Source organism: Periplaneta americana, chromosome 1, assembly GCF_040183065.1.
Source record: "Periplaneta americana isolate PAMFEO1 chromosome 1, P.americana_PAMFEO1_priV1, whole genome shotgun sequence".
NCBI classification, from domain to species: Eukaryota; Metazoa; Arthropoda; class Insecta; order Blattodea; family Blattidae; genus Periplaneta; species Periplaneta americana.
In genome coordinates this window covers 149,088,476-149,107,519 of record NC_091117.1, presented here as the reverse complement: position 1 = coordinate 149,107,519, position 19,044 = coordinate 149,088,476, and the positions used below count along the sequence as shown (strand labels likewise).

At 37.0% G+C, this 19,044-nt stretch overlaps 1 protein-coding gene across 1 annotated transcript in view; it reads left to right on the top strand.

The window, feature by feature from the left end:
• Window positions 1-19,044, top strand: part of LOC138709330 (probable glutamate receptor) — a 112,032-nt gene that overhangs the window by 74,319 nt on the left and 18,669 nt on the right. Inside the window, exons 3-5 of the mRNA XM_069840027.1 lie at window positions 11,152-11,341; window positions 13,102-13,274; window positions 18,615-18,920. Of these exons, the coding sequence (XP_069696128.1) occupies window positions 11,200-11,341; window positions 13,102-13,274; window positions 18,615-18,920 (621 nt within the window). The 5' untranslated portion in view covers window positions 11,152-11,199. The remainder of the gene's footprint in view (window positions 1-11,151; window positions 11,342-13,101; window positions 13,275-18,614; window positions 18,921-19,044) is intronic.

Here is a 19,044-nt window from a genome sequence, read left to right as displayed (position 1 = left end):
CTACAATTTTAGATACATACAGAAGAAATTGGTAAGACCATGTGATCAGAATGCCCCCAGAAAGAATACCACAAAATATCCTAAACTACACACCAAGAGGAAGGAGAAACATCGGCAAACCGAAGAAGCGTTGGAGGGACCAGTTGAATCCAGGAGACGGAATAGGCCCAACGGCCTAATCCGAAGAACATTTGATGATGATATTATAATTCATGTGAATTATTCTGACTTGAACTGACACGTGCATGTTGGGTACGGTTTCAGGTAATTTGTCAGAAACCAATGTCCTTTTTTCCGAATGAACATTTTTCCGAATTCCTCATTTCCGAATGCCCATTTTTTTCGAAATCCATTTTTCGTAGGACCTGTTTTCCGAAATCAAGAATATTAAATGAAATAATTGTTAAAGTTAAGAGCTTGGAGTGTTTGTCGGTAACGATCGGGAGTTTCTTCAAGTTCGTCTAAGGATGAGGGATTTCTCGGTTGTTCTGTCCTTCTTACTCATCTTAAAGATTTTTTAAACATTTTCCCTTTCAGGCATTAAACAAAGGACACTTGAAGGCACTGGCTGAAATTCGTTCCTTAAAATCTGCCCTGGATGAAGCTCTGGGTGATTCTGTGCGGTTCGTTTCAAATTACTTTTCACCAACTCTGCTTGTGCTTCCTCTCTATTCGGAGCAAGAGAGTGAGGCGACGCATCAACACCTTTATGAATGACTATTTCTTCACCATTTCTCTTGGCTCTTGCTGAACACTCCTTCTATGTCAGTCTTACACATTCCCAATATATCTTTCCGCCCCGACCATTTTTACTTTTGTAATATATATATATATATATATATATATATATATATATATAATGTCGGACCATCGGATCTGTGCCCCTTCAGCGCTGTCGTCGTTCTTGAAAAAGTTAACGCCTATACTCCATTCTACCCGTTTTCCTCCCACCACGTCAAACAGCAGGCCACGAACCTTGCCGAATAGGGATGTTGCCAAACTTCCGTCAAACGGTGTGATAAATAACTGGTCTTCCATGCTACAATATCATTTCTTTCAATCAAAATAAATCTTGTATTTCTACAATTTTAAAACCTAAATCCCATGTCTCGAATCACTTTCCGTAGCGTTTCTCTCCAACCTTGGAAATTATTACTTCTCTCGCAACCTTCAGTAATTTCTTCAATGTCGGAACTTCTTTCTGCACAGTATAAAATTCTTGTATCTTTCTGCTTAAAATATACATCGGTTCTTATCATCTACAAGAATTAAAGGTTCCCTTGGTCTGTTCTTCCCTGGTGATTCTAGCTTTTCATCTCCTGCACAGACTCCCTCTCCCCTGATTTTCTTTATTAGGCGCTCTGACCTGCCTGTATAATTACATAACATGTTGTATTAGTATTAGTTAAGTAAGTAATTTCAATACGTAGTCAATTGAAATAAAATAAGCCTCGCCAGTGATCGCAGCTGCTCTTTTCGTTGCCTTATTTATAGGAAAGAGATACTGACCTGTTTGTTTCTCTTAATCGCAAAATGCTATTACGTACTTGCTTAATAATATTTCTTTCGCCACTCGTTGCTACAGTGTTCATGTTGAATTGACAACACTGGACTGCAAGTGCAAATAAACTGTCCTGCAAGAAGGCTCAAAATTGTGAGTAGTGGGGGAGAGAAAGGGAGAGAGATAGAAAAGAGAGAGATAGGAATGCAGTGAGAGAAATGAATTACCGAGGCTGAGTAGGAATTAGGGTTCAGTTCGCATATCTTACGGGGGCACAGATCCGATGGTCCGACAATATAACAATTCATTAATAATTTCATACCCCGTTTACCCTAAGTAATAATTTGTACATCCATTGCGACTTGTTAATTTCAAGATATTAATGAACACTGATAATTTTGTATGGTTACTACGGATTCGGTAAACAGTGAAAGTGTAAAAGAAATGGTCATTTGGATAAATGACCATTCGGAAAATGATCAATCAGAGAAATGTATTCGGAAAAAAAGATTCGGAAAAGTAGGTTTCGGAGAAATGGTCATTCGGAAAATGGTCAATCGGAAAGTTGATTTCGGAAAAATGAGTGCAAATGGTTGGGTACATAGTCTAGTGCAAACACTCGTGATGCCCCACTTCGATTACTGTGATATTCTGTTTAATGACCTAAGCGTTACTTTGGCGCAGAGACAACTTGTTCATAATACGTGCGTCCGTTTCATCTCCAATATTCGCCGGGCTAATCACGTAACACCATCCCTCGAAATGTTGTCCTGGCTCCGTCTAGAAGATCGTAGGAAAATCCACTGTCTTTTCCTTCTCTTTCACATATTGCATTTCTCCACTCCTGTTTATCTTGCGTCTCGTTTTCAAAATCTACCCATCCATCATAACCTTGACACACGATCACAACATTCCTCAATATTATCCATTCCCTCCCACCGAACATCCTCGTATTCATCTTCTTTCACTAACGGAATATTTTTCTAACAATTCTTGATAAAAATAATAGCTCTTTCAGGTTTCTCAATGTTTAATGGTTATATATATCACAGAATAAATATTTAAATTATCTCATTATTATTGTTATTATTATTGTTATCATCATCATCATCATCATCATCATCATCATCATCATCATCATCATCATCATCATCATCATCATCATCATCACTATTTCTTACTAATGTTTATTATTGTCACACTAACATTACTTATCCAACTTTCATTATTTACTTTCATGTTGTTTTATGGTCTATATACAGGGACATCATTTTATTTTTACAAACATTTTTAATATTAACCTGGCTATACCTTTAGAGAACCAGAAACACAGATTGCTCCCCCTTCCACGACTGTAGTTCGATGATACTTGCGTAACACACAAACAAATCACTTTACTAGGTATAGGAGGGAAGAAAAGTAGTTCATCCATTTACGTAAACTAGGAAATATCGCGATTTTGAGTTCGATAATTTTCATTAGGTTTTTGTTTAATCTTAATTTAGTACTGTATTAAGAATAAGTGTTTTTACTCACGAACTGAGTTAGCCATTCGAACGTATTCATTATGCAGTGTATATTACTGTATACTGTCTACAGCACATTAGTGTACAATATAGAGAATGAAGTTAAATTGAAAAATAATCGTAATATGGATATTTAAAAACATTTTTGAAAATGGTGGCCGTTCATTTCGATACAGGCTTCAGTTCTTTTGTGCATATTATCGCACTATAGACTATTGCATCTAATTCACGTGACAGTGAATTACTTAACGAGGCCCTTTTATTTAAGTTATTTTAAACAGTTGTATAATATTATGTAAACGTCCAATTCCTAACAGAAATTAATGTTTTCAGAAAAGATATGACAGCCCAGCTTTTGCAGAGGGGCGAACAGAAGCAGGTGGAGGAAATAGGGATGCGACGTAGGCAAACGGACAACACCTGTGCGAAAATATGATTCAATATTGAAAGCTCTTTCGTCACTGGAAAACGCGAACATATTTCTGGAACGTACTATACTCACTCAGTGCTGTTTACTATATGCGGTCTTGGATCTGTGTGTAGAGGGGAACTTCATTAGTAGAATGGGTGGGAGTGAAGTACATTAAAAAACTCAGGTACAATAAAAATTGAAGTAAAAATAAAATGATGTCCCTGTATTAATGTAATAACTATGTAACCAATTGTATTCAATTAGAATTAGAGTCTGGCTGGGCGGAAGAGAAGGCCTACTGGCCTTAGCTCTGCCAGATTACATAAATAAATAATTATTGTATATGAGCAACATTTGTCCAATAGTTTAGGAGAAATTGCTGTATATAAACAATCAGTCCAGGAGTAATCGTTATACACAGACATAAAGACAGACGACATGCTGAAAATTATTTTGACGTATAACTACGTCTTTCCCCTCAATATGTATGTGAGATAACTGACCATCACATAAAAATGCAACCCCCTCCCTTGTTCTTCTTTCATTCCCCTCGTTCTCCTTGCATTCCACTTGTTCTCCTTGTATTCCTCTTGTTCTCCTTTTATTCCCCTTGTTTTCCTTATATTCCCCTTGTTTTCCTTGTATTCCCCTTGTTTTCCTTGTATTCTCCTTGTTCCTTGTATTCCCCGTGTTCTCCTTGCTCTCCATGTATTCCCCTTGTTTCTCTTCTGTTCCCTTGTTCTTATTGTATTCCCTTACTCTCCTGTCTTCCTCTTATTATATTTGTCTTCCCCTTATTCTTCTTGTCTTCCCCTTGTTCTCCTTTTCTCCTTGTCTTTTCCTTGTTATCGTTGTATTCCCCTTGTTTTTCTAACCTTTCCTTGTTCTCATTGATTGCCCTTGTTTTCGTTGTATTCCCCCTGTTCTCATTGTATTTCTCTTGTTCTTCTTGTATTGCTCTTGTTTAATTTTTTCCCTTACGAGATATGCCGAAAATGTGTATTTATGTGAAAACCTAGAAATCATTTTCTTCTCTGTGTACTTCGTATAAAGATAAAATTAAAAAACGAACGTTTTTTGACTTAAACTACATTCATTGATCCCTAAGACTGTTTCAGTAACATCTCTCCCCATGTGGGACAGATAACCACGTGAAACGTTTCACGTGTGACCCCTATTATTTGAAGGATGTAGTGCGCGAGGTAATTACAACGCACGCATCATCGCAGGAAAATATGTGCTCAAAGATTAGCGCAATTAACTTTCAGGAAATGGAATTAATCATGCTGCAATATTTGCACAGCCGTCGAAAATCTTGACAGGTTATTGCGTTGGGTCATGCAATCTTCTAATTCCTTGCTGATTACCTTATAATGACTAAGTCTTACGTAGCTAGAATTCTATTGATAAGACACGTCGGAGGACTATGGGAAGAACCGAAATTACCACAATACGTGAATGTTTCAAGCAACTAAATTATTTATTCCGGGTAAAGGTGTAATAAACACGTCTAACAACGAGGCGATATTCTGGACGATTGCGATATGTTCGGTGACTTCTACGTTGTTGTTGGGCATCGAGAAACACAGACCATTGACAGACGAAGGGGAGAACAGCTGTTTCGTTATTTTGAGCAGTGCTACATTTGAGTAAATTTATAGTTATTCTATTTCTTAACGTTTGTACAATATTGTATTATTTGGATGACTTTCTATGTGAAGGTAACAACATTCTATGAAGTAAAACTACAGTCTATTATATACAGTCACGAAGGTCAATACGTAGTAAATATGCATCCGTAGATAGTTGCTAACCACTAGGATCGCTATTATCGCCTCATTACAGACAATGCAAAATAGTACCGGCACAGTCAATTGTTCCTAGCACCCTCACAACTCAAGCTTCATGACTGTACAGTATATACTAGACTGTGGTAAAACTGTTATCTGGGGACTTAGTTTTATATTTTTAACTCACAAGAATGTGAAATGCCAGAATTGGACTGATTTCATAAAAGTGTTTGAAATTAAAAGAAAAATTAGTCCACACCTGTGGAGTAAGAGTTAGCGCGTCTGGCCGCAAAACCAGTTGGCTCGGGTTCGATTCTCGGTCGGTGCAAGTTACCTGGTTGAGCAAATGCTGGGTAACTTTCGGTGCTGGACCCCGGACTCATTTCACTGGTATTATCGCCTTCATCTCATTCAGACGCTAAATAACCTAAGATGTTGATAAAGCGTCTTAAAATAACCTACCAAAAAAGAACTAGTTTTAAGAATGATTTTTTATTGGTAAGATTAACATTTATCTACGAGTACATTTTCTGGATTAATTTTTTGTGCAGAATATCGCTTATTTTTACATAACAGCACAACATGCATGTTACGTATTAAGTGAATTTTAACTGCTTTATGGAAGAGTTTGTACAAATCGGTTCATTTTATTGCTTGCCGGCATGGTGATACAATCGAATAGGCCTGCTTATGTATCAGCCTAAATACAGGTATTCTCGCGATAACCTTCTCCTTAGGAATAAGATAATTGCGATAGAAAGATGGATGGTATTAACTATATCTTTCTCATCTCCAATAATGTGTGTAGAATATTGGCTGTTTTTAGACAAAAAAAAATTTACATATTAAGTTTATTTTAGCTATTTTATATAAGAGTTTGTACAGGGACATCATTTTATTTTTACTTCAATTTTTATTGTACCTGAGTTTTTAAATGTACTTCACTTCTACTAATGAAGTTCCACCTGACCTCCACACAGAACCAAGGCCGCATATAGTAAACAGTACTGAGTTAGTGACTATAGCACGTTCCAGAAATATGTTCGCGTTTTCCAGTGACGAAAGAGCTTTCAATATTGAATCATATTTTCGCACAGGTACTGTCGTCCGTTTGCCTACGTCGCATCCCGATTTCCCCCACCTGCTTCTGCTCGTCCCTCTGTAAAGGCTAGTGGCTGGGCTGTCATATCTTTTCTGAAAACATTAATTTCTGTTAGATATTGAACGTCTACATAATATTATACAGTGAACGCTCGATAACTCGGACCCCGATATCTCGGACTTCGGATAACTCGGACCAAATTTTTCGAAAATGAAATTTTAATTATGAACGTGACAGATACATTCTGGTAGGACTGTACGTGAGATAATTGTTCGCAAGCAACATCAAACGTTTTCACAAAAGAAGATTGACAACTTTTTCAAACGTTCTGCTGTAAAAAAAAACAACAAAGTGGCAGATCAATCACCATCATGCTCCTATAATAGACTCATCGAATTACAGTAGACTCTGATTAATGCACTTTGTCCACTACCTGTGTTATTTGTGTCTCCGTTTTAACTGGTATGTATTGATAACCTTGTTGCATTAAAGTTCAGTATAATATTGCTGCTGTATAGATAATATATGGTGTTAGTGTTCATTCCTAACGTACAACTTTATTTCCCTTCGATAAGATGGACTTTTCGTAAGTCGGACAGATCTCCGCCCCCTTTAGTACGAGTTATCGAGCGTTGACTGTACGACTGTTTAAAATAACTTAAATAAAAGAGCCTCGTTAGGTAATTAACTGTCACGTGATTTCCCCTCTTTCTACGATCCTGCGACATAACCACTTAGACGGACAGTAGACAGTATCTGTGCGGATCGGGCAGAAGTGAAGACTGAATTTACAGTACGTAAGGTACTCTTTTATAGAGTAAGTACAGAATTATTTCAACATGAGTTACTAGTACGAAGGACGAAACTGGTAATAATTGGAATTAGATGCAATAGTCTATAGTGCGATAATATGCACAAAAAAGTGTTTAAATATCTATATTATGATTGTTTTTCAATTTAACTTCATTCTATATATTGTACGCTAATGTGCTTTAGACAGTATAATATACACTGCATAATAAATACGTTAGAATGGATAACTCAATTCGTGAGTAAAAACATATTGTTAATACTGTACTGTATTTTGATTAAACAAAAACCCAATGAAAATTATCAAACTCAAAATTGCGATATTTCCTAGTTTACGTAAGTGGATGAACTACTTTTCTTCCCTCCTGTACCTAGTAAAGTGATTTGTTTGTATTTTACGTCAGTATCATCGAACGCCAGTCGTGAAACGGGGTAACAAATGGTGTTTCTGGTTCTAAACCGTGAATCCAAAGGTATAGCCAGGTTAATATTAAAAATGTAAGTAAAAATAAAATGATGTCCCTGTATTAACGAGTCCATTTTATTGCTTGCTGGTATGGTGACAATCGAGTACTCATACGTCATTGCGAGATGCAGGTATTCTTGTGGTAATCTTCTGCTTAGAAATAAGGTAAGTACGATGGAAAGATGCATTTTCTTCATTCCCAATAATACGTGTAGAATATTGCCTACTTTTGCACAAATAAAAACTGCATATTAAGTGAATTTTAGCTATTTTCTATAAGAGTGTGTTCAGATGAGTCCATTTTCTTACTTCGTGACAGAATACTCATACATCAGCGCGAAATACAGGTATTCTTGTGATAGTTAACCTTCTACTTATGAACAAGTAGCTACAGTAGAAGACAAACAGACAGGAAGGCAGACGGAAGGAGAGACAGACAAATTGATGGAGAGGAGAAAGGAAAAATCTAGAGACAGAAGAAAAAGAGATAAAGAGGAAGAGACAGAGAAAGACAGTGATATATACCGACAGAAAGGTAGTAAGGGCAGAGATTTAAGCATAGCTTGAAATAAAGCATATCAAATTTTGACAGAGTGAATGTGGGGAAAAAATGCTATGGTTGTCACTTCCATTGTTCTTAAAGAAGGCATGAAAAGTATAAACTCAAAAACGGCACTCGGTATTTAAAAAGATGTATACACAGAGTGCTTCAAAGGTGATGATCAATAATTTATAGACGAAAAGTACACACTGAAAGAAGCAAAAATCTCCAATATAATTTGTCCGCAAATTAACTGTTTATGTGATATTCCCTTACGCAGAGGAGGCATATACTGTGGCCTCCTAGGTCACCGGATTTAAATTCGATTAGATTTCTGTGTTTGGGATCATGTAAAAGTTTGGTTTAAATTTCTGAGGTCAACACACTTCAGGAATTGCGGTTTCGGATTGAAGGTGCCTTTCAGCAAATAAGAAATTATCCAGGACTGCCCGAGAGAATTCGCAGATCACTACAGAGAAGAGCACAACATTGCGTGCATGGGCAACATTTTGATCACCTCTTCTATATGGAAGTTCGCACATCTGCTCTTATTGTTGTGAGCGAGAAATCTCAAAAGAAAATTTGCATTATCTCGACAACGTTAATTTACGGAGCTTTTTTTCTCGTTAGTTTGTACTTTACATCTGTAAATTATTGACAGTCACTTTTGAAGCAGCCTGTATAGGCTATATTTTCTTGTATAGGATTATTTTTTGCTCATACGGAGTTGGTCTAACTAAGTAGCGGAGCTAGTGTGGAAGTAGTGTGGGAAAATTTACCCATCATTTAGGCCTACATATTAGGAGGAATTTAATGACGATCTGCGACTAAATCGCACAATGTTACTATTGGTGAGTAAATTCAGAACTGGCTCTCTTTTATGTCAACGCAAAGCATGATGTGGAAGAAGAAGTCAACAAACAACACGAACATGAGTCCTATATGACAGAAAATAATGATCCACAACAAAACCTTCTCACGGACTTAGTCATTGCGTATCACCGTACAATATGACCATTATTGACCAGCACGAAGTTTAAGTTACAACCCTGATCACATAATAAAAGACTGATCAGTCTAATGCACATTCAAGACGATAACTTTGATCGATTTCACTATACTGCCATCTAGCAATTGCGAAAGAAGTCACTTTATAACTCTGATGGAATTGCATAACTTGCAGCTGTATTTCAATCTAGCGGTCGTTACCAAAATATTCATTTTCGACAGTGGAGATCATAGTGGTTGTTCTCTTTTATATGTTGCAAGTTTATAACATAGGAATGGGCAATATGATATATAGGGTATTTCAAGAGTCAGTTCAAACATTAAACTGCTATAAATATTATAATATTTGAGATAGGGAAAAAACAAAAAAAACATCACAGTGTTGGGAAAACAACGGGGTTTACAAAACATTGAGATGTCCGCCGTTTTTTTGTTCAACGTACAGAATTCTGTCTGAGAACCATACACAGCATTTTGTAGATAACGTCTTGGAATATTGGCAATTTCTTGCGAGATGGTAATTTCAGTTGCAGTAAGGTTGTTAGATTTGTGTCAGGAAAACGCGTTCTTTAAGGTAAGCCCTCAACCAAAAGTCGGCCGGATTGAAATCTGGAGATCGCGGAGGCCACATTGTTGGAAAGTGCCTACTGATACCTTTGGTCGGAAGACGAACCTCAATGACGCGTGTTAACTCCACCATTAATTTTTAGTAGGTTATTTTACGACGTTTTATCAACATCTTAGGTTATTTAGCGTCTGAATGAGATGGTGATAATACCGGTGAAATAAGTCCGGGGTCCAGCACCTAAAGTTACCCAGCATTTCCTCATATTGGGCAGAAGGAAAACCCCGGAAAAAACCTCAACTTGACCCGACCGGGAATTGAACCCGGGCCACCTGGTTTTGCGCCCAGACGCGCTAACCGTTAATCCACAGGTGTGGACAATAATGGAATAAGACAGACTATTACAGTAAACGGGGAGCGCTAGGCTACAGCATGTTACAGAACTTCGTCATCCCTAGACTGAGGAATCACGATATGGAAAACATAATCTTCATGCAAGATGTCGCTCCACCCCACATCTTTATCCCTGCAAAACAATTAATTACGCAGATGTTTGGCGATCGTGTCATCAGTAGGCACTTTTCAACAATGTGGCCTCCGCGATCTCCAGATTTCAATCCGCCCGACTTTTGGTTGTGGGGTTACCTTAAAGAACGAGTTTTCCTGACACGTCCAACAACTCTACTGCAACTGAAAACTGCCATCTCGCAAGAAATTGCCAATATTCCAAGATATTATCTGCAAAATGCTGTGCATGTGTTGCAGACAGAATGCTGTACGTTGAACAAGAGAACGGCGGACACCTTCCCAATTTTTTGTAAACCCCGTTGATTACCCAACACTGCGATGTTTTTGTTTTTTGTTTTCCTATCTCAGATATATTTATAGCGGTTTAATGTTTGAACTGACTTTTGAAATACCCGGCGAAGACTACGGTCAAATACTCTAAACTTTTTGTATATTTACTTTATTTCATATCCGTCTTAATGCATGAATATACACATACAATAGACAATCAGGTATGAGTATGTAGAGACAGGAAAATTTTATTACGAGAAAGATTAGTAAGTTGGTAAATATAAAATATTCATACTTTAATAGCTGGGTAAATGTGTAGATATAATTACATCAGTAAATAGTTCACTAAGTACTCGTAAATAGTGATGCCAGGGACGGTTTAGCTGATAATAACGAATACAATGACGATGAATACGACGCCATAGTGATAAGTAGAAACTTATATCGTTACAGATATGTTATGAATGGTGAGTATGTATCTAAATGAAGTTGTGAACGTGCTGGCAGAGATGTGTTATGTTTGAGAAAATAGTCTTGTAGGTATATGAAGTTTCGTTGCGTGCCTTCGGTATCGATACAGAAAAATGGGATTAGGTTCCATCTCATCTTAATTTGATATAATGTTTTTGCAGGCTACGAGAAGGCGCTACCTCTCACAGCGAATTGGATGAGTGGTGGCCATGCTGGGATTCATGCTGACAGCCATAATGACGACGTGTCTAGCAGCTTCGTCAGACTTCCCCACAGAGGACCTGGTTTCCATAGCTTCACGCGTGCTACAGCGGTACCATGCACCTGGTGTCGTAGTGCTGCAACACCGAGGTACTGTTGGAGAGTCGTTTTCTGTCATGTATAGTACTACCACAGTCTAATGTATACAGTCACGAAGCTTGAGTTTTGAGGGTGCTAGGAACAATTGACTGTGCCGGTACTATTTCGCATTGTCTGTCATGAGGCGATATTAATGATCCTGGTGGTTAGCAACTATCTATGGATGCATATTTACTACGTATTGAGCTTCGTGACTGTACATAATAGACTGTGGTACTACCCCTGTTCACTATATAACAGATTGCTCAGCATTATAGGTTTGACGGCAACAATTTTTATAAAGTTTACTAAACTGCCATCTAGCGACAGTAGAAGGAATCATGTCATAACTCCCATTTGAATTGCATGGAGCAACTGTACTTCCATCTAGCGGTTGTTTTAAATCGACAGTGGCGATCCTGGTGGTTGTTCTCTTCCACATGCTACCGTCTTTAACATTACGATGGCCAATCTGTTATATACGTGATCAGGGGTACTACATTATTTTGTGAGTTATAAAATGTAATTTTAGTTCTTTATTTAGAATATTTTTCAAACTATTTTATTCAGATTCAATAGGGTTAAGCGAGAATGGTGTGAAAGCTGAAAAAAAAAAAAAATTCTACGATATTGCGTAAAGTTGAATTTTATCCACTGTTATGAGTGTATGAAGCGAGCCTTTAAAGCACTAGTGCGTAAAAAAGTAAGTAATCACTTTACGCGCTGCTATTCATTTTACGCACTGCTAAAGAAAATACAGTATTCAGTGTACAAACTTCATTCAATACTGTAAGAGGTAATAAGGAGAAATCACTCCGCAGCCACCGGCTTAGCTCAGTCAGCTTAGGCACTTGCCTGCTGATTCGAAATTGCGTTCGGGCGCGGGTTCGGTTCCCGCTTGAGCTGATTACCTGGTTGGGTTTTTTCCGAGGTTTTCCCCAACCATAAGGCAAATGTCAGGTAATCTATGGCGAATCCTCGGCCTCATCTCTCCAAATATCATCTCGCTATCGCCAATTCCATCGACGCTAAATAACCTCGTAGTTGATATAGCGTTGTTAAATAACCATGTAAAAAAATCACTCCGCGAGTCACATTTTTACATCTCTGATTTAAGGCCACAATGAAATAACGACATAGCAATAATGGACAAAAACTAGAATGCAGAAATAGGAGACGTATTTGCTGCGCATAACAAAATCTCATAGAACTGTAATTAAATGAAACAAGACATTTGGTAGGTCTACATAATAATGTATTTGGTCTGAATTTAGAAGGAAGTAAGTAAATAAGTCCGGGATTTGGTAGTACCTACATTAAAAAACAAGCACAGCTTATTATGTTTGAATCAACCATAACCTAAAAATCCATGTTTTGGTGCTTACTTCGCTTGTCTTCTGACGTAAGTCTTCTAGATATAGGCTATATTACAACATTTTTGCTAGTCAACGCTAATAGTTTTTTAGTTGGTTATTTAAAAACGCTGTATCAACTACTAGGTTTTAAAGTCGATAAAATTAGTGATAGAGAGATGAAGCCAGGATTTGCGATGTGATTACCTGATATCAGACTTACAGTTGGGAAAACCTTGGGAAGAAACCCAACCAGGTAATCAGCACAAACGGAAATCGAACCAACGTCCGAGAGCAGTTCAGGATTAACAGGAAAATGCGCCGCCGCCTGAGCTGCGCTGGTGGCTATAGCAGTTTTAAATGAGCCTTCTCAAAGATTTGCGCTGTTATAATCGTCCTTCTCCCTCGCGTTTGTTTCAGGTTTGCAAGAAGATTCGGAAGTGGCAAATATATTTACGTCACTATCCGAGCAGCATGTGATGGCAGTTTCTTGTTACATTGGGGAATTGATGTCCTCGGAAAAGAAGCTCAATTACCGATCCATTTTCTTGCTTCTTTCGAGCGATGAGCTGACCAGACAAACGTTGCTCCAGGTAAAACAAACAATATCATATGATACATACTTGATAGTTCAAAATTGTACATGAACTGAATTATTTTATGAACCTGTCAAATTTTGCTGTTGTGTCTTTACTCTGGCTCAGATAACAATTTTGGTGACAGATATGATCGATCCAAATTCGATCAGAGGCGGACAAAAAATTCAATTTTTGAACATCTTAATTACACACTTTTAACACTTTACTCATATATCACTTAAAATTTAGTTGTAGAAACAACTTTCTAGTATTGATTTAAACTAAGCTGATAAATTAGGTACCTTAGTTGACTAGTTTCGATTGCACTGTTAGTCATCTTTAGAACTAGTGAGGTCCTTGCTTTTTCTGGTTTCTTCTGGAATTGCTTTGTTGGTGGGTGCACTTGTGTTCGATAGTGTGAAATCAAAATAGGGTGTGTGTTCTGAAATGTAATTGTGTATTGAGGATATGTTGTGGGTGTGTTTTTGTTTGCGTATGTCGCACTGTTTTAGTGTATTTAATTTCTGGGTTTTCGCTTCAATATGTAGGATTTCCATGTCTGTTTCTATGTTGTGGTTGGTTCTTGTGATGTGTTCTGCGTATGTGGAAATTCTATGTGATTTGGTTATGGCTATGTTGCGTTCTTTGTATTATGTTTGAAATGATCTCCCAGTTTGTCCGATGTAGAAATTGTTACAACTGCTGCATGTTAATTTGTATATTCCTGTTAGGTTGTATTTGTTTATTTGTGTTGTTTGTGAGTTGAGATGTTTTCGTACAGTGTTTTGTGTTCTGTATGAAATGTTGTAATTTAATTTCCAGAATGAACATGCGACCTTGTGTGTGTTTTTATTTTTTGTTAGTGTTATTATTCTTCGTTCTTATGTTTGTATTATATTGTGATTATGTTTCGTCTTTTTTATTCATTCATTCATTATATTCTATAGATCTTACATGAGCAATGAAGCGTTAAGATGTGGAACAAGTCAAAATTTTACAGTATTTCTATTATGTTAGGGATTACCTCTATCCATTCTCTTGTGTTATGTAGTTGATGGTGTGTATTTCTCAGGGGCGTATTCTGCGACCTACCGGGGCTACCGGCGGTAGCCCAAGGAAATTACAAAAGAAAAAGTTTATAATATAACATAATGTAATAATTTTGTATTATTAGTTTTACCACAGTAATTAAAATTAAAGTAATTGTTAGATTTATATGCGCTCTCTGCTCTCGAAAAGAAACAAGTTGTCAAGGCGGCATCACTGGAGAAACCGCTTGCTACGTGAGGTAGCCTGTGACCGTACCGCGCACACTGTCCGGTCGCACAACTGCCCATCCCCCCGCTCTCTTCTGTTTCCAACGTGCAGTGTAAGGCCGGGTGAGTTGCCGCTCTCGTGATCGGTTTCTTTGCAGGCGCGAAGCAACAGTACGCTTAGCACGCTAGCTCATGAATGTAATTGTGTTCTTGCAGTGCAGTATTTTAAATTTGTGATTTGTTCGAGTGTCTAAGAGTTATATTAATTGTGAATTATTAAGTTTTTAATTTCCCAATTAAGTGATATTGTGAAAAATATGGCAGAACAAGTTTCTGGAGAGGTTTGTGTTGAAAATGACTGTGTAATAGAAGGTTTATTAAAAGTGCCTTTTAATTGTCGTACATACAACGAGGAAGTTTAAATTGTGAAAATGGAAAGACCAACTCCTGAGTTAAATTTGTCCATGGACGTAAAAGAAAAAACAGCGTGATTCACTTCAACATCATATGGTAAGTGGAATTGGTTGTGTGGTAGTTCTAAACTGTCTAAACTATTTTGCTGGCCATGTTTGTTATTTAGCCGCGAAACTAATGTGTGGTCAAAAGAGGGTTTTCTAATATCAACTCCCTTCGAACGGCAGTCCTAAAACACGACAAATCAAAAGCTCATATTTGTAGTAGCATGAACTTCGCAAACTTTGGGAAGACAAGAATTGATTTACAGCTAGATAAGTAAAAAGCTCTACATATCAACCAACACAATGCTCCTGTGGAAAAAAAATCGGGAGATTTTACTGCATCTTATTAACGCAGTCTGCTTTCTAGGAAAACAAGAATTGGCTTTTCGGGATCATAATGAGAGTGTGGAATCAGACAATAGAGGAAATTATATTGAATATTTAAGTTCCTTAAGTGAATTTGACCATTTACTGGCCAATCATCTTGAGAGTTCAACAGTATTTCGTGGTACTTCTCCCGCAATTCATAATGACTTAATATTTGCTATAAGTGGGGTTATGATAAAGAACATAAAATCTGAAATAGAAGAAGCACCTTTTGCGGCCATTGTTGTTGATGAAACAAGTGACTGCTCTAATCAGAGTCAATTGTCCACTGTTTTAAGATACGTCGATAGTACTGCCAATGTTCAAGAACGGTTTATAGGATTCACAAATGTCAGTTCGGGCAAAACTGCTGCTGCTTGGTTTCAGCATGTGGAAGGTGTTATAGCAGAATACAATGTCGGCAATAAGTTAATTGCACAGATATACGATGGTGCTTCAGTTATGGCGGGAAATATTAATGGCTTAAAAACAAAAGTTCAAGGAAAGTATCCTCAAGCACTATTTGTCCATTGTTACAGCCATGTTCTCAATTTAGTTTTGCAACAAACTACTTCATCCATTCCAGAATGCCGCATTTTTTTTCAAAACACTGTCGGGTTTAGCTGCATTTTTCTCATCATCTCCTAAAAGATCAGAAAAACTCAAGAATTTATGAAAAAGAAACTCCCAAAAGTAGCAATTTTACATCTCGGCTTGTAAATACAGTAAAGTAATACAGAGAACAACTGACTGCTTTCTTTGAAAATATCATTTGTAATGACTCTGAAGAAAACTGGGTTGATGATGTAATTGTGCAGGCTCAAGGATATTTGTATTTTTTCACACAGTTTCAGAACATATTTCTTCTTGAAGTCTATGCTAGAGTGTTCGCACATACAGATGTGCTCTACAATATTCTTCAGACAAAAAGTCTAGACATAGCATACTGCTTGAAAGAGGTATCGAAGTTAAAAAATACTATATTCGAGTTCAGACGTAGTGGGTTTCCGTCCATATGGAGTAATATGGAAAATGAAAATTCTTCAGCCAATAAATGGAACCACCATTAAAGCGAAGAAAAGGAGATGATGAATTGAAATACAGGCAGCTGTACTACAGCATACTAGATCGTATGCACATGGAAATTACTGACAGATTTTCTGATTATGGAAAGCTTCAGTTCACATATCTTCTAGATTCTCAAAAATTTTCTGCTTATAGAGAAAACTTCCCGAATGAGGCACTAAACAAATTATTTCAGTCCTATAACAGTCACTTTGATCAAGTACGTTTGAAAAATGAATTAAGTGTAATATATTCAGCAGAATTATTTGATTTTTCGAACAAACCTATCCATGAAATATTATCTGCCATATATGAAAACCAGCTGAACCAAGTTATTTCTGAAGTCCTTAAATTGGCAACATTAATTGTGACAATACCAGCTACGTCAGAATCAGTAGAAAGAACATTTTCTGCGTTGAAGAGAATAAAATCCTACTGTAGATCAACTCATACACAAGAACGTTTATCCGGCTTGGCACTGATGTCCATTGAAAAGTCATTTCTACAGAAACTTCGCAAGCGGCCCAACTGTAATTTCAATGACGAAGGCAACAAAGTATTTTCGTCCCAATCAAGACGTCTGAAATTCATATATAAATATGTAAGGAATTTTATTATAGGGACTTTAAAATATATTTTGTGTAATAATAGGGTCAGTGGTAGCCCAGGCCCTTAAACCAGTATACGCCACTGGTATTTCTTCATTGTAGTCTTGTTGATTGATTGCTACGTTAATTAGTTTTTGTACCATGGCTCGAAATACGACATGTTTTATTGTGTTGGGTGATTGAATGTTTTGTGTATCGGTAACTGTTTTTGTGTTTTTTTTTCTATCAATTTTGAACGCATGTTTGTTATCAACTTTTATTATTGCAGTGTCTAGGACATTTATGGATTTATTGTTTTCAATTTCTAATGTGTAATGGGTATATTTTATTTGTGTTGATGTACGTTTTCAATCAGTCTTTTGTTTCCTTTGTATAATATTAGTATTTCGTCTATGTACAAGTGCCAATATGATGTTGTTTGAGTGTTTATTGTTGTCTTTATTTAAATGTGTCTGTTCTATTATCATGTATGAATATTTCTGCTAAGACGCTAGAAATGGGTGATCTTATGGGTAAACCTTCGATTTGGGCATAGTATTTGTTGTTGTGTGTGAAGTAGGTTTGTTTTGCGATGGCGTTTGTAATATGGATGGTCTCTTTGATGCGTTCTTGCGGTATGTTGTTATTTTTAGCAGTTGTTGTAATATCTGTAGTATGTCCTTCATTATTATTATTCTGTGAATATAATCTGGTGTCTAATAAAAAATATGCAAAATCAATTTTCATTTTTGAAAACGGAATCTAGCACAAAGAGAAAAAATTTCCATTAAATTTCCAATTTTATAATGTACTTTATAGTAGGCCTAATAACAAGTAGGGAAGTTGAAAGAAAAGAATAATCTGAAAGGTAAGACATATCGTAATTGGTGGAAGAACACCTCTGAGAGCCCTAAATTTATAGACCACTTTTCTCATTTATGAAGTAAGCCGACTAGGGTAAGATAAATTTGAATTTAGAATAGTCCGAAAGAATACGTAACATATTAAAACACATAAGGGAGAAAGCCTATGGGTATATTTATTCACCGCAAGATCGGACTGCAACTTTGTCATCTCTTGGCAGCACAATCTCTTGCAATTGTCAAGATTTCAACCCGAGACAGAACTGATCTGTGCTTCAATCAGTTAGGATTCAACTGATACTCACACGAATCCGTTGTTTTAACAGCGTTGAATCACCGAGAGAATCAAGTGGACACATTAATTTTGCAAATAACTAAATTGTAAGTGAATATAATGTGGTCTATTTCTTCCGGAAGTCATTTTAAAACTTGTTTTGCTGTCTTAGGAAAATTTCTGAAAGCTAGAAACTGTATGAACGTTGTATAGAACAGAGAGATTTGTTTTTATCCAAAGACAATAATATTTTGATACATAGATTATAAAGCCATTGTAGAATGAGAATCTCGCAAAAATCCGAAGTACTTGGAGACAATTTTTCCAAAGCCACTGCATTCACCATATCTCACAGGATCTATGGAGAATCGAAGTCTAATTACTATAGTAAAAAGCTGTCTTCTGACTGAACTACTGATAAACATTGTCAAAAGTGTGTAATAGAAGATACCATAATTTCAATGTAACATTCTCTGTCTTGGATAGGCAAGTGCTGCAGGCGATTTGTCACGTATCAGATGGCTCTTATTCATGGACTCGACGACATTGCTCAAGGAGTTCTTCGACAAGCTGTTCATTCCATTCGACTGTGACTTTTTGGTGGCCCAGCGATGTGGAGACACAACAGAGGTATCCCTCACCGAGGTTTACCATATCCACAACATCCGACCTCTCCAAACGTTTCGAGTAGCAAAGTGGAGTCCCAGAGAGATGTCCTGGTCTTCAGAAACTTTTCATGAAAGAAGGGGCAGTCTTCAAGGCGTCAGCATTAAAGCAGCTGTCATTCCTTACGTGAGTTGAGAATTGTGTGCATAGAATTAACGTAGAAAGAATGAGGGCATACAAGCACAAGAATATCGTTTTATGTCTGAAGTAAACTTTCTTTTCAGACATGAAACTTATCCTAGAATTCATG